Source organism: Formica exsecta, unplaced genomic scaffold (assembly GCF_003651465.1).
Source record: "Formica exsecta isolate Colony F162 unplaced genomic scaffold, ASM365146v1 scaffold37, whole genome shotgun sequence".
NCBI lineage: Eukaryota > Metazoa > Arthropoda > Insecta > Hymenoptera > Formicidae > Formica > Formica exsecta.
The window spans coordinates 1,425,244-1,441,273 of NW_021850941.1; the positions used below are offsets into that span (position 1 = coordinate 1,425,244).

At 29.7% G+C, this 16,030-nt stretch overlaps 1 protein-coding gene across 4 annotated transcripts in view; it reads left to right on the plus strand.

Moving 5' to 3' along the window:
- LOC115239300 (BAI1-associated protein 3) overlaps positions 1 to 16,030 on the plus strand; it is a 79,434-nt gene that overhangs the window by 48,122 nt on the left and 15,282 nt on the right. For all 4 annotated transcript variants that reach the window (XM_029813760.1, XM_029813758.1, XM_029813761.1 and 1 more), the window contains exons 4-7: positions 11,671 to 11,842; positions 13,383 to 13,550; positions 13,688 to 13,754; positions 13,947 to 14,136. In XM_029813760.1, coding sequence (XP_029669620.1) covers positions 11,671 to 11,842; positions 13,383 to 13,550; positions 13,688 to 13,754; positions 13,947 to 14,136 — 597 coding nt within the window. The remainder of the gene's footprint in view (positions 1 to 11,670; positions 11,843 to 13,382; positions 13,551 to 13,687; positions 13,755 to 13,946; positions 14,137 to 16,030) is intronic.

Sequence of the window (16,030 nt, forward strand, 5' to 3'; positions counted from 1 at the left end):
AACATGCTAGGAAAATATCGGAAAGGAAAGAGTAGCATTCGCCTGTATGATTCTTTACAGCATCCTATTTTACGGCTATTGCGTTACACGTGGAGTCTTTTGCCAGCAGGTTTTAGTCTCGATTCCTAAGATTCTCTCAGTAATTGTAATGACAGCTGACACACACACATACACACACATACACAACACAGCATCGTTATTAAACGACAAATTTTTATCTTTTATAGATGATCCTTATTTATTTGCTGTACATAATTCCTGCAAAATTTTATCATGATGCAGTAATTTTCATTTTTTATTTCTAACTAATTAGACAAATATATATTTTTTATTTATCAGGCAAATATATATATTATTTTCTTGAGTAAAATAAAAAGTAAATAAATTGAATTCAAAAGATTTTATATTTTATAAATCTGTTGAACATCCTTCAGAAAAAAAATGTAGCTATTGATCAATACATTTTAGTCGGCGAGTTTAAAAATATGATAGAATTAAATATACAAAAAATTAATGCATTTATATCGCGTTTTAGTCGTATTTTATTATATTAAAAATAATTATTGCCTTTTTCCTCGTTTGTAGATAATCATTATAATATGTCTATTATTACAACAACATAGAACAATAACGAAATAAATTTGGAATTTAATTAAAATTAGAAGCTAGCAATGTAGAATGATAAAATATAAAAGAGAGTAACTATTTTTGTATAATTAAAAGTAATAGTAGAGAATATATTAAAACAAGTGAAATAAAGAAAGTGTGAATCATTGAATAATTTTTACATTAAAGTCGTCGTTCTTTATTTTTTTCTATTTTGTCAGACCTTATTTTTAATGAAATTTTAATGCCGTTATGCGCTGCTTCATTGCATCAATATCCGTAGTGGATATTGTAAGGTAGAAATAGATACCAACGGCAGAAATAAAGCATTACATCGAAGCGATCACGTACGCTAACGAACGGCGAAAATAGTTTCTTTTACGATGGCACGTTTTGTCGAGAAAAGTAGCATAAACCGTCTTAGTGCATCAATAAAGGATAGCTAGTTGCTTCTGCAAAGTGCTTTTGCAAAATTCCACAATGTATAAAATGTAATAGCAGGAGTTCTTTAAATCATCTTCGAGAGCAGCGAAGCGTAACTTTTTCGCGCTTCACAAATCCGCAAAGTATTGCTGGAAGTATTATCAGATCGAACATACGCATTGTGCATATATATATATATATATATATGTATGTGTGTTATCGAAAAGGATGAAATAAAATTTTTCTCTTTGATCTTTACGATCTTGTCAGTATTATATATTAAAGTAAGAGAGAGAAATAAATAGCTATTTAAAGAAAGTAAGGCATATGACAGAAAATTGAAATATATTTTAAGCATAAGGGCGGAGAGAGCAATATCTAAATTATGTTTTTAAAAAATAGTTTTTTCTATTTTTTTACTATCTGTAACAATTGTTTTATTTGTAACGAGACAGAGAAACTTTTCATACGCGATAGTTCTTTCTCAAGTTTTTGTATATTAATTTCTGTACACACAGTTATAATTAAATAATTATTACTTTATGTTTATATTTTATATTGTTTATACTTTTTTCTACAATTATGTGAACATATAGACTTTAACTCAAAAGTTTCACGTCGACATTTTATTTTATTTACTAATACAAACAAGAAGAAAAAGACACATATTATTAAACACAAATATCTTTTGCTGTGCAAAAGATATTTGCGTTTAATAATGTTGAAAAGAATATAAACATAAAATATAAACAATAGCAGCAGGAAATAAGTTAGCACAGGGTGTCAAGTGTGTGTAAAAAGAGATTGACGTCATATATTTCATTGTAATATATATTTTATAAATAAATGAGAAGTTGTGTTAGCGGAGTCGATCGTATGGCTTTCACTGTGGGGTGCGAATAGCCAGCGTCGATATGATGCCATACATTGTTTATCAGCATGATACACATAGCGCCCTGATCAATGTCGACCACCGGCGGTTTACCCCGTAGGGACAGCGTCGAAAATCTAGCCACTTTAATGGAAGTAATGGTAGGTGGACAAAGACAGTCTTAAGAAATATATGGCAACACGTCCGGCAATCGAGATAAAGGAACTTATATGAAAGGCAACGTTAAACGGACGTGACCCTCTGATCTCTCGAGAGTCCCTATATACCTTCGATGAATATTTCTATTTTCAGGATAAGATCCTGTCAAAGTTTTTTATCGACAGTATCACGATAGATTGGGTGATTCGTGCGGATTTTCTTTGAAGGAAGTTCGTGAGTAAACATCTAAATTGTGAAAAAAGCATCCTCTTTCTGGTAAAGAGATATTTTTTCAGGTGAAAATAGGTAAGCTTTAAAAACGTATGATTTCTAATTTTATTCCAAATTCCGTCGATTTAGCATTTCTGTGCACGATTTTGAGAGATACTTTAAGAGAACTTTGATGTTATGTCATATACATATGTTATGTAACAGTCTCCCTCACAGTTCACGTATACTTTGAAACTATAAAATATTCGAATGTAAATGTTTCTAAGCACTATTCTAGGCTTAAAAAAAATATATTAAGATATAATAAATTTTTGATTTTATTATACCTTTAAAATACTTAAAATTTTTTATTTTTATTTTTTATAAATACAAAGTAACTTTATGATAAATAATTTTCCAATGTTTTCAACAATATTTCTAAGTAACTTTTCAAACACCTACGTTACCTCGATCGTCGCACATGAAATTTTGTTACGAGAAAAGAAATTTTATTTTTATTGCGCCACCGGAAAAAATTAATCCCCTGATTTCAAGATAAGACTTCTGCTCCACGGTAGAATAAGTTGTTAGGCTCGATAAAAGGTCGCTTGCAAAGTTTCGACGCGATAGTTTGCCTCGATTTCCAGAAGTCGTCCAGGTGAAACAACCGAGGTCCCCCAAGATCCTTTTAATATCTCGAGGGTAAGCTCGTCGTCACGGCCGCGTGAAATTTCTCGTCTTTTTTTTCCTTCGGGGCCGAGTGAAGGGTGGAAAATTGGGATTCGCGGAGGGAGAAAGTACGAGCAGGTGTAAGGACGGATATTAAATCGATCAATCGGGAGGGGGCAGGGAAGCAGGAGAAGTAAAAGGGCGACCGAATTAACAACGGAGAGAACGAATAAAATACCCGCTTGATGAGAGGGACGTCAAAGGCTCTGCCTTTGACAAAGGAAGAAAAGGTGCCGCAGAGTAAATTTATTAATAGAATTCAGGAAAACCACCTAATGCAGCGCGATGGGAATGAGAGGTAATGCTTTTACTGTAAAAGAAGGCCAGTTACAGTATGATATCATCTATTTTAACTTTCTTCTTTCTTACCAAAGAAAAATTCTTTAGCTATTATTCAAATAAATCAGCTCTTTAAATTTAAATTTAATTATATTATTTCTAGTAAAAGATAGTTTTTCTTTTTTTTCCTCTTTTCCTTTATTTTTCTTTCTCTCTATAATTCACTTTTTAAATTATAAATATCATAAAAACGTTTTAACTATATTTTAAGATAATTGTATATAATGATAAGATAAAGAGTAAAGAATATTATAGAAGTTGAAAAAAGTTTTTTAAAAGTTTACAATAGTGAAACAAAAAACGTACTGTTTTATGATTTAAGTAGCACAATCTCAATATGACCGCGACAGGTGAATCCTGGAGAGAATTCAAATGCAAGATGTAGTTACAGCTTTTAATCTTAATAACAATATATGCTTCTTTCTCCCGAGAGAGATTCCTTCGTGAATATCTCGATAACGATCTGCGTCTTAAGAGAGATTTCATAAAAGATTTTGAATTAAAGGAAGAGTGCCATTCAAAGGAACAAAATATAGACTACCTAACACTTGCCGCTATCACCGACTTAATTCGATCCTTGAAGAAAGAGAATTTCGATGAAAAAATTATATTAGAAAATATTAATGAGAGTTCGTTTAAAGTAATGTGTATAACGTAAAAATTTCTTTTCAGCGATTATATTTTATTAACCTTATAAAAATAACGTTATAAAAATATTATAAAATATTATAAATGTGTGTGTGCAAGATAAAATAAATAATATAAAATATGTACTTATATAAATTCAAAATAGTGTAATTAAGGATGCTGAAAGAGAGAACAGAAATAGATCTGTTTATATATCTTTTATTTGTTTATAATGTTTATAATATGTTTATCTGTTTATATTATTTATTTCTCATAAAATGCAAATGTTTGCGTAAGCAATTAAGTATAAATCAAGAATTCGCACGTTCCAGTTATATTTTTACTTGTCTCGTGCAGTTTGCTATATAATATTTTTACTTGTCTCGTGCAGTTTGCTATATAATATTTTATTATTGTTTACACGCGAGAAAAGAATCTAATACTGCTTATTATTTCTAAATGACGTCGTTGGATAATACGATGCCTTAATAATATCTTTTTTTTTTCAATAATCTGCGAAAGATTGCAGGCATTGTGCCGTTAAGAAGAAATAATTTTTCTGTAATAATTCGCAGGAAATGTGCTTGAAACATTGTACTGTTGCGAGAATTGTTTGTTGAGAGTAATTTGTTTTCCGCGAACTGCTAATTGCTTAACAAAAAGTCCTTCGATCAGCACTGTTTTGCTCTGGTTTACTTTTTTATCTATTATTGCTCCGCGTTTATTTCTCAAACGGTAAAAATTATTTTTTGCTTCTCGCAAAAACAAAAAACGCAACAAATCTAGTCAGAATACACATACTTGTTTTGCGTTTATTTATTGTAGCAATCACAAGCTCTCTTTACTCTATCTTTTTTTAATATTTTTAAAAATAAAAGTTAATTTGCACAACCTGATTGACTTTTATCGTGCGTCCTCGATCTCCCGATTCTTTTGAAATATCATTAAAACATATCATCGACATGCTATGGTCGTCGAAAGCTAATTTGAAGGACGAAAGGGACAGAGAGCAGAATTAAATCCGGCTTCAGCCGCCCACGACACCGAGAAACGTCATCCGCGGCAAAAGACACATATACACGTCAGGAGCTTAAAACCGCCCCCGATGGCCTCCCGAGATATGCGCAAGAGCCGTTTATTAATACCGTATTCCGTCGGAATATACGGCCCTGCCGCTTTGTATAAATTAGCGCAGTGGGGCGCGCTTAACAAGCTGGACGAAGAGGCGCGCTCCTGAAATACGATATCGAGGCTGACCGTCCACCGTAACGAAGACGTGTGCCCACTTATTTCCTCTCTCGTCAGTGGATTCGACTCGGCACGGACAAGGTTAAGATTATCTCAGAAACGTAAAACGTTGTACATATTGCATTGGCGACACATTTGATTTAATCTATTCTATTTTCAGCTCTACTATATTCTATAGCAATTTGCGAAATCCGAGAAACATCGTACTGAGCATTCAAGCTGAAATTATTATCTGCGTTGTTTTAAATTACAAGTTTATATAGTATTTTATTTATCAATAATTTTTATTTATATATAAACTTCTAATAATATCGAATTATGAACGAAACACATTTTTAAATGAATAAAATTGAATTTAAAAAATTGTAAATTTTGTTAAATTACTTTATTAATATAATATAGATAATTGAAATTATCGTAGAACCAAAGCACAAAACACACACATAGATAAATTTAAAAATTGATTATATAATTTCAGAAATATAAAAATTAAATATATAAATTATATATATAATTCAGAAATGTAAAGATTCTTTATAAATAAAAAACATTCCTATTAAAAAAATTATTTTATTAAAAATATATTGTAATATAAATTTGACAAATATTTATAATAAACACATAATCTTACAAATCCATGGAATTTTAAATCTATAGCTTACGAAAATTGTGATCGTATAACAAGATCTGTAAATTTTGCGATTGTGTTTCAACGAAGTAGATTCCATTATGTGAATTCTTAATGAGAGGGAACGGGACGAGTAATCAACGGTTATTCTTTGTTTAAGCAAATGTTTTTTCGCTTTAGGATAAATTATGCAAACTTGCTATTGTTTTTTATGCATAAAATTCTATGTAATTAAAAAACAAAAATGATACTTAAAACTAAAATATTCTATATTAATGACGCATTTTCTGTCCAATGACTAGTTTCCATGGAACAACTCGAATATTTTGATCTGTTGAAAAAGGAGATAATACGCGCGAATACTGAGAATAAAAAAAAGAACCAACAATGAAGCCACCCAAGAGATAACATACTTCACTCGAATGAACGATTTTGAAGCTTTAAGAGAATCTCTATAGAGAGTGTAAAATAACCATGTTCTCTTACAAGTTGAATCTCGGAAGATGTTCCCTAGGCAAGCTATTTCAAAACGTTTTATGCAATAAAAGAAGCGCCGCTTTTGTATGGAGTTATTAATAGCGAATTCGGTTGGATGCACTAGTGCGCACTGGTGCACATATATATAAAGATAATTGTACACAAATTTATAATAGCATAAATAATTAAAGAAGTAAAATAATTAATACTAGAAGCTATTATTATTATTCTTAAGTACGAATAATGATAATAACTCATGTTATTATAATTATCTTAATATTTTAATTATTTATTCTTATATTGTAAATTTTTGTACAATAACCTTTAATGTGTGCACCAGTGTGCACTAGTGCATCCAACCGAAAGCTAATTTGCTATAAGAAAATTCTTATTTAGCATATAAAGGTGCTAAAATAAAAGGAAATGCAATTTTGAAACTAATGCTTTTGCTGATTTGCTTTTTTCACAATAAGTGTTTTTTTTTTTTGCACTATACACTCATATCGTAGACAAATATTACATAAACAAACAAACTGAAAATTAATTAAATAATAATCTATAAAGTTTATTGTAAATTGCGCGCATATATTTAAAATCACTTGTATAAATTAAAAAATTGATGTATTTATACAAACTTGTGTAAGTCATATTTATTAATTTATTTGCTGAGAAATTGCTGAAATTTATATATATTACATAAATTTAATAATTGTTAGCATTGTATTAAATAATCATCTTTTTAATCAATCGCAAAAAGTATTTATAACTCAGCTTTTAAAAGGTTTTTCTTATATATAAATTTATATAATTGACTAATTTAATATAATTGACAGAGAAACTATTATAGTTACTTTTGTAGGGCCAATAAATTGTTACAGCAACGAAATATAGAAACGTTCGTGCAACCTGTTTTATTTTAAATTTATCGCTCAGTAAGAATCTTATCGCTCGGTTTTACCTCCGCTTATCGCCGCACGGTTAATCTTAAGAAAACCGGCAGGGGACTAACGTAACTTTGCAGCACGTTGCGAAAAAGTCATTAAATAACAATTAAACAAATTACAAGTAATCAAATAGATTATGTCAGCTTTGGAAATATTATACGACACGCAAAATTTAATTACCGAACGTGATGTGAACTCATTTAAATAATAGAGCAAAAAAGAGAACATAATAAAAACGAGTATTTTATTGCGCAGAATATTTTATCATAGTCAGTATTCAATTAGTTTTTGGAAAAAAATAAATATATAATTATATGTATTTGTGTGAATATGGATAATATAATAAAATTATAAGTATTGAATTATAGGGACATAGATAATATATTAAAATAATAAATATTGAAATATATTATTTGTATGTTCTATTTATTGGGAGAGTTATAGATTCAAAGAATTCTTTCTTAGAAATAAACAAATTGAAAAATTTGCTTTTGGTTACATTCAATAATATAAATATCTCTTAAAAATGAAAGAGAAAGAAAAACGTAAATTGTAATAATAAATGAAAATAAGATATAGAACAATACGTACATCTAATGATATTAGAAAAATAGCTTACGTTTTCCACCTTAATTAAAGGATCCTGATTTACAAAGCAAGCCTTTGAAAATTGAGTGCTAAAGGTCCAATGGAAAGTCGATGCTGATTGAATTACTATTCACATCGCAGCGAGCGTGCTTTCAACGTTAGAATGACGATGAGAAGAATGTCGTCGATGTCCTTTCGGTTTCCATTAGGAAGATGCCTATGGCTTGTTGTGTTCCTCCGCAGTACTTTTTTTCTCTCATCGTGAACAGCTCTTTTTACATGCGTTCACTATTTCTCTGTAAAAAGCCAGCAGTAACGGCATTATTGTCCTTTCTGTTTCTTCTCAGAGACACGCCTTTGTACTCTTGATTTAGATCCTACGTCCACCATTTTGCTACGATCTTATATTTTTAACATCAAAAAAAATTTTACAAATATTGCAAATGATATGAATTTCATGTCGAATAAATAGGATATATTAATCGCGTAACAGTCGGATTGAAATGAGGAAGATGATCAGTTACACGTATTAATTATATGTACATGCCATTCCAACTAACAGTCGTTATGATGTCGATACGTCAATTGGATTTATCGGACATCGGAAATGGAAGAAAACAGATAACAAAACATAACTTATCAATTGATTATCAATAAACTTTTTATTTTGATAGATATTTAATGTATTTTTAACATTAGCGCTACTAAAATATCTTATCTTAAAAATTGTTTAGAAGAATAATAATTAGTTATTCAATTTCTGTTATAGAAAAAAACTCAATTATAAAAAATTAGTTGATATAAATTTATTTAGTTAAAAGAAAATGTAAAACTAAAACATTTTTATATAACTCTGTTCTGAAACATATAACATTATTATGGTTGTATGTAAAAAAAATTAAAATAAAGTAAAAAAATAAAGATTATCCTGGAAAAATAAAAAATAAAATTTTTAATCTCAGTTAAATAATATTGCAAATATAAAGTTCAAGGAGAGATTGGAGAAATTACTGTTATTACTTCCAATTAGTAGAAACCAAAAAGATATCTGTCAGTGCGTGCATTTGCCCTTCGATTTAGATTACATGCATGTGCGACTTTCGAGAGAAATATTTTTTATGAAGCTGGCACGATGAAATTAGCGCGAGTTATGTAATCCTGAATTTCTCATGTCTAGTCGTAATAATTACGGAAATGGAAAACTGCACACTTTTTTACATTGCAATTAAGCCGCAATGCGAAACGGGTTATCTAAATGCATCGCTAAATTATTTACTTAATTAAAAGTTGAATCGGCAATGACAGAGCCATCCAATCGATATTATTACTCTTCAATATAATTATAAAAACGTCAAAATATTAAAAACGTTAAAATAGAGACTATTGGAAGCGCTTGGGGATTATACGTTGATTCATGATTGATGCAAGCTGTAAAAGGGAGCTTTGTCAATGTCGTGCATTATGTAAATGACGCATACAGTTCAAGTTCTATAAAATGTAGCTTTTATACCCAGAGCACTTTTTATGGTTGGTTTTCTTGCCACAAAGGCTTTGAAATATAACTCGGTGTAAGATAAGATTTCTCATTACGATATCTCCAATGACTTGAACTCGTTTAGAGGAAGAAGTGATTGCAACTTGTCGAGACGGGAATTAATATTAACAAGCATAAATTAATAAAGTAAACGGAAAAAGTAACACGCTCTAGTATAAAGCTCTATAATAATATATTATTAAGTATATATGTATATAACTATATATAAATTACATAAGTTATTCTTTATGCAAGAAGAACATAAATTTTGTTATATATTAGGAGCAAAGAAAATTACAGAATGAATAGAATCTTAAATTAAAGATTTCAGGAAGTCTTCGTGTAACCATAAGATATTTACCACATTTACGCGGAAGAACTTTTGGTCTCTGTCCTCTATACAGCGTATAGAGGAAACTAACAACAAGTACGCTTCGTGCGCTGCAAGTTTAATTCGAGTGATCGTGCATAGAATATGTTCTTTCGCAATACCTATCGAAGTATCAAAATCTCTATCACCTTGGTACAGTTATAGTTGCGCCATCAAGCTGCTTAACAATATCTCCCCATTAATACCGCGTTTTTGAAACCGAGCATCTTGATTTAAATAATTAAGCTTTCTTTAACGAGAAACGTTGTTTTGTGACAAAGGTTGGAGCTATAACTGGCTGGTAGCCAAAATAACATACTAATTATTCTTTTTTTTGTTCCTTGAAGTATTATCTACATGTAGACACTTATAGGATTATTCGATATGTATGTTACAATGCATGTTTTTATCATATCATATAGATATTACAAATAATAAATAAATTGTATAAATGTATAATATGTAACAATTTATACCAAAATTACCAAAATCTTATACTTAACTAAAACATCTTTTTTTTATATACGAAAATGTATAAATTAATATTAGACAAAATAAATATTAAGAAACAAATATGATCAATTATTATTTTTGTTTAAAACGTGCATACGTCATGTTAAAATTTCAACGCAGAGAGAACCTCGATAAGCGATCGATAGTTTCGCAAGATTGCGAAACTGGGTGCTCACGCGATGGTGAAAAAATCGTTGGCCTAATAAACTGATGTGTGAAGTACGGTAATAGGTGTTATTTACGAACGCAAATTGCATAATCTACATGCATTAACATATCGCAAATTTTACTTGGTTTCCGCGATTTGTTTACGTTATCAAACATTTAAGGGTAAAAGATATATGTATAGATTTAGCTATCATAAATATAACACAACAACGCAAAAATGGTACAAATAAAGAATTTATTTTATTATGAGGGATTGACATCTATTATTTGAAAATATTTTTTATATGTAAATAATATATATTTACGTGATCAATCAATAACAAAATTAAATTCAAATTAACTCATAAATGTGGCCATGTTTATTGGTAAATATAACAGATGCGAAAATGTGCATACGATTATTAAAATCTATTAATATTCATTATTATTAATTTGATATTTTTATATGTATTTGCAATCAAAATGTTTGCACAAATATAAATGTTTTAAGATAGAGAGACACAATCAGTCTTACAAAATATAATATTTAATTATTTAATTAAAAGAAATAATCATAAACTTTATATTATATATTATTGATATTATATAATGTTATATATCATAATTTTTTTTTATTATATAACAAACGAGTCTATAATATATAATCTATAATAACAGCAATAGATTTAGAATACAAACAATTAAGTGAGAATACTGTAGATAAGAGCCAAGGGAACTTATTATTGTTAAATTTTATTAACAAATATGTATTAAAAATATACGTTTTGAACCGTTTTTAGTTTATCTTCAGCATGGATATAAATATGTAAAAATTAAATTGGAATTTTAAAACATTTTATACTGTAAACCACCGACGATATACGTGTGGCGATGGCGTTTGTATGTTATCCACTAATTTGTACAGATTCTACACGGGTTTTAGTGAGCTTTTCTTTTTTATTATTAATTTTAATTTAAAATTTGACTGCAACAACAAATGTTGTGCATGTCAAGTTTTAAAATTCCAATTTAATTTTTACATATTTACATCCATGCTGAAGATGGACCAAAAAGCTGTCCAAAACGTACATTTTTAATGCATATTTGTTATTAAAATTTAACAATAATAAGTTTGCACATCAAGTTATCTGCCAGTATTCTCACTTAAACGAGTCTATACCGCATCATAATTTGCAAAAAATTATTAATATTATTAAATATTATTATTATTAAATATTATTATTATTAATTACATAGTGTTCAAGAGACAGATGGATCCTTCTTCGAAAGTTTTACTGCGTTATCCTGGAAGCAAGAGAATCGGAGACTCGTTGTTCTTCAGGAAGTGGAAGCAAGAGCGAAAGAACCGCCACAGCCGTCCAGAGACTCGATTTCAACTTCGCATCCATATCGGCTTAGCAAAAAAGAAGTCAGTATTGCCTGCTTTATCGCATTTAATTATATTTGTTTATTTGTTTGTTTTTTTTGTGAAACACAATTTTGCGAAATGCACAATTTTTATTTATTTTACTATAAAAATACATGACGTTAAGCTGCCAGATATTTCTCGTGCAGACCAGAATTTTTAATTTGTTTCCGCGTTTGTTAGTTTGCAAGCTTCGATGAAATATGAATGTTATTAAATGACGGGACGGTTTTCCACACCTTTGTGTCACAAATCAAATCGCATGCGGCACAACGCCGTTACATTTAGCACATATTCATTCTGGTTGCTGCGAATTTTGCATGCAAACAAATAGTTACCTCCGTTCCGTTTGAAATATTATCTTAAATAGATAAAGCTGACCGCATCGCGCTAGTCAGACATACGCGCTTGCTCGTCGATCGAAATAACAGGTAGAGCTCGTAATAAAAGTGCATTTTACCTTTTATTCTATTCGTCGTTTTAACTTGTCAACGCGCGGAAAAATGAAGCTCATATTTCCGATTCAATATGTGTTCGAATTTCAAGTTTTAAAATTCCAATTTCAAATGTAATCATGTAATTCCTTATTATATATTTGTTGGTTCGCACAATTACATGTTTAATAGAATTGGGCGAAAATATGTTATTCAAATAATGTTAAAAATTTACATATATTTATGTAGAAACAATAATAAATTTAAATTTATACAGACCGAAACATAGCATTAAACATTTAGTAATAAATATGCAAACTTTGCGTTAATAAATTTGAAAAGTTATGGAAATAAACCTTGTATATATCTTTGCTTTGCTCTGCGCAAAAAGAAAACAAATAATAAAAATTATAAATTTTATATTATATATACATATAATATATTTTAATATATGATTATTTTATATAACATAGAATTTTTTATACATATGTATAAATATCTGTGGCTCTATGGACTTGTCAATTTATAGATCTACATGTCTCTGAATTTATAATAAGTTTATGAATGTATCTATCGAAAGTGTGCTATTTCTCTGATGAGATGTGGATATCTAGATATTTGTAGAATTTTTCGCACTGTCGTCTCGCAAATTTTTGACCAAAATAAAAGAAATATTTAAACAGAAAAACATTTATAAATAAATAATGTTTCTAAAAGGTCTGAGAGTTTGCAACGAAATTTTCGAATCAAATTCTGTGAGATATAATTTTTAAATAAATTAAGTAAATAATGTAATTAGTTACTAAAAGAGTTTTATTTATTTTGAAATTGTTGAAAATTTTTTTTTTTAGAAATAACAAAAATTAGTTAATGCAATTTATATTACTTCAACAATTATTATTCTATACTTTTTCAACAATTCGTGAAAGATAGATTTTAAAAATTATAAAGAAATTTGAGAAAAAAACGTATATTTTTAAGTTTTAATTAATAAGTATCAATTTTTTTCATATAAATGTATTAATTATATACGGAAATCAGTTTATATTTTCTGTTTAAAAGTATAAGTAGTGTAAAGGTATGTATAAAGGTATTGATGCATTTTTCAGATAGAGCAATTGTACATAGAAGTCCTTTACACGATTGCGAATACGGTAGGCGCCAGTACAGGACAATACGCACATTACAAGGAGGATTTATATCGATACGCCCAAGAAGCTTTCGGAGTTCCCCAGGATCAGCATCGACGATATCTTAATATTGCCTCGGAAGAAAAGGTATACCGATTTTTATTGACTTTCTTCTCAAAAGCGCTGCATCGTTTCTCATCGCGAAGAATATATTGCTAAAATACTATTATTGACGATACAATAATATACTACATATATGAAATTAAACTTATTTATCGTTGCAGCCACCTATCGTTGTGTTAAGCGTGGTGGTAATCGAAGCCGATGGACTTGAGGCAAAGGATGTTAATGGTAAGTGCATTCCGTTCCATTACATCCCACGAATATCTTTCGAATTTTAAGAGCGATCAAAATATTATCAAGAAGTATTGAAATTTTTATTTTCTGTAAATTTGGGATACGAATAAAATCGCAGATGTGTAATTCACGTGAAGACATCGTAAAACACTTTTTATATCAAAAGATTATTGCTACTTTCTTTAGGATTCAGCGATCCTTATTGTATGCTGGGAATACAGCCTGGCAACACAGGTGCACCACTGAGCCCTCAAACAAATTTAACGGCGCATTCGCCGCACACACCCCCGGCATCTCCGAGACAAGCAACTCGGGCCTTGTCCGACGGTGGTGACAACGAAAACTCGCATCACGAGAAGCTTCGAAAACATCACAGGTAAGTCGATGGGCGAAAGCGCGAGAAAGACGATCGATCAAACTCTTATATCAAGCGTAGCGTAAATATGTGCAAACGTTTTGTAAGATTATTATTATAATTTCTGCACTTGTCATAACTTTTTTGATAATTTTATTATTATTGATAATTCCAGTTATATATATATACAATTGACATGAGATAATATGAGCAAACCTTATCACGTATGACTTTTAGCCTACAACATTTAGCACATTTTTACTCTAGTCTGATGATAGATATTGTGTGTGTGTGTGTGTGTGTTAATCGTTTTAAATAAAACTGTTTCTGTTTACGGCTAAAAAGTTTTATTCTTTATTTCTCGTAGAAATGATACAAGTATTATAGAATTCAATTGTTCCCTTTGAATTATTTTCTAATTCTTGAAAGATATTATTATCTATTATTGATAATAATAATTCAATTGATATTAATAATGTGATTGTGTTAATCTATTATTTCAAATATCATTTATTATAAAATATTGTGGTACGTCTATCGTTATCATCCGCGCGATGAAACATTGACGGCGTGCTACTTAAGATAAGTGCGCACCTGAGGATAGCAATTAATGTCATAGAAAGTAACGATTAATTGAAAGAATGAAGCGGGCCTTACATTAAGGAAATTAAGAAATGTTAAAGGTTTTTTATGAATAACAACTATTACGTGGATCTATAAATAAAAATTGAAAAACTATATATTTGTAAGATTTTGCTCTTATGGATTTAAGAATATGTGATTATTATCACAAATTAAATTTTCGTAGAAAATTAAATAATTTATTTTTTAAATTATATACATTTATATTATTACATAATATATTATTTTTATACACACATATATTATTATTTGTGTAATGTTTTTTATATTATAATCATACTTAAAATATAATCATATTTAAACCAAAATTCTTTATAGAACTTGTTAATATATAAATTATAATAAATTTATTATGTTGAATCTATAGATCCACGCACAAGTATAAATATATATCTTTCACGAACAAGTAACATACACGGTATACCAGATCCTTTTCCAATAAGGTATATATAAAGTGTTACATCCGTTACATTTTTGAAATAATAGAAGATTTTATGAAGCTAAACAAGTGCCGATCTCTAACATGTTATGTATCCGCGATGATATGTGCATTTACCGCGTGCTAACTCCGACATTTGCGACAATGCAATGCGATACACAATGGATGCGCCGGGCGCAAGTTGTACGGGCGGCGAGCATCGTTCTCCGGGTGGGGAGTGGACGAGAGCATTGAGAGAGCAAGCTCATTTTCCTGTTTATTCCACATTATTTCATTCGCCACCTGGTGGTATGAGTAAAATGATTAATACGACGACAACGGAGCGAACAGTATATCACGGGCTGCAGCGAGTTGCGCGCGCTTTGTCAGTCGTACAGAATCCCATTCGGATTCGAGAGCTAAGGTATCATGCTGCACATTGGCATCGAGCACCTGGAAGCTTTGTAAGAAAAACTCGAGACCCTACGTTATCTTCAATGATGACACAATTTGTCAATTGCCGCTAAAAAAAAGAATCTTAGATTAGTGGTTGCAATATTCTAAATATGGATTTGTGTATACTCTTAAAAGCTTTTCAATTAGTACAAAATAATGATATTACACAGCGTAATTGCAACGCAGTTTAAAGTTTATTATGTATGTAAAAAAGAAGGAATTTATATAAAAGTGCAATGTTGTTTCTGAGAGTACAACAATCATAAATTTATTTGACATGTAAACTTTAAGATCACAAGTGCTAGATGATAAGTTTATTATTTATCTTTTTTAAGTTTGCTTTTTAATTTATTGCTAATGATTAATTACTACGCACTTTGGTTTCTGATGAGCTGTTTC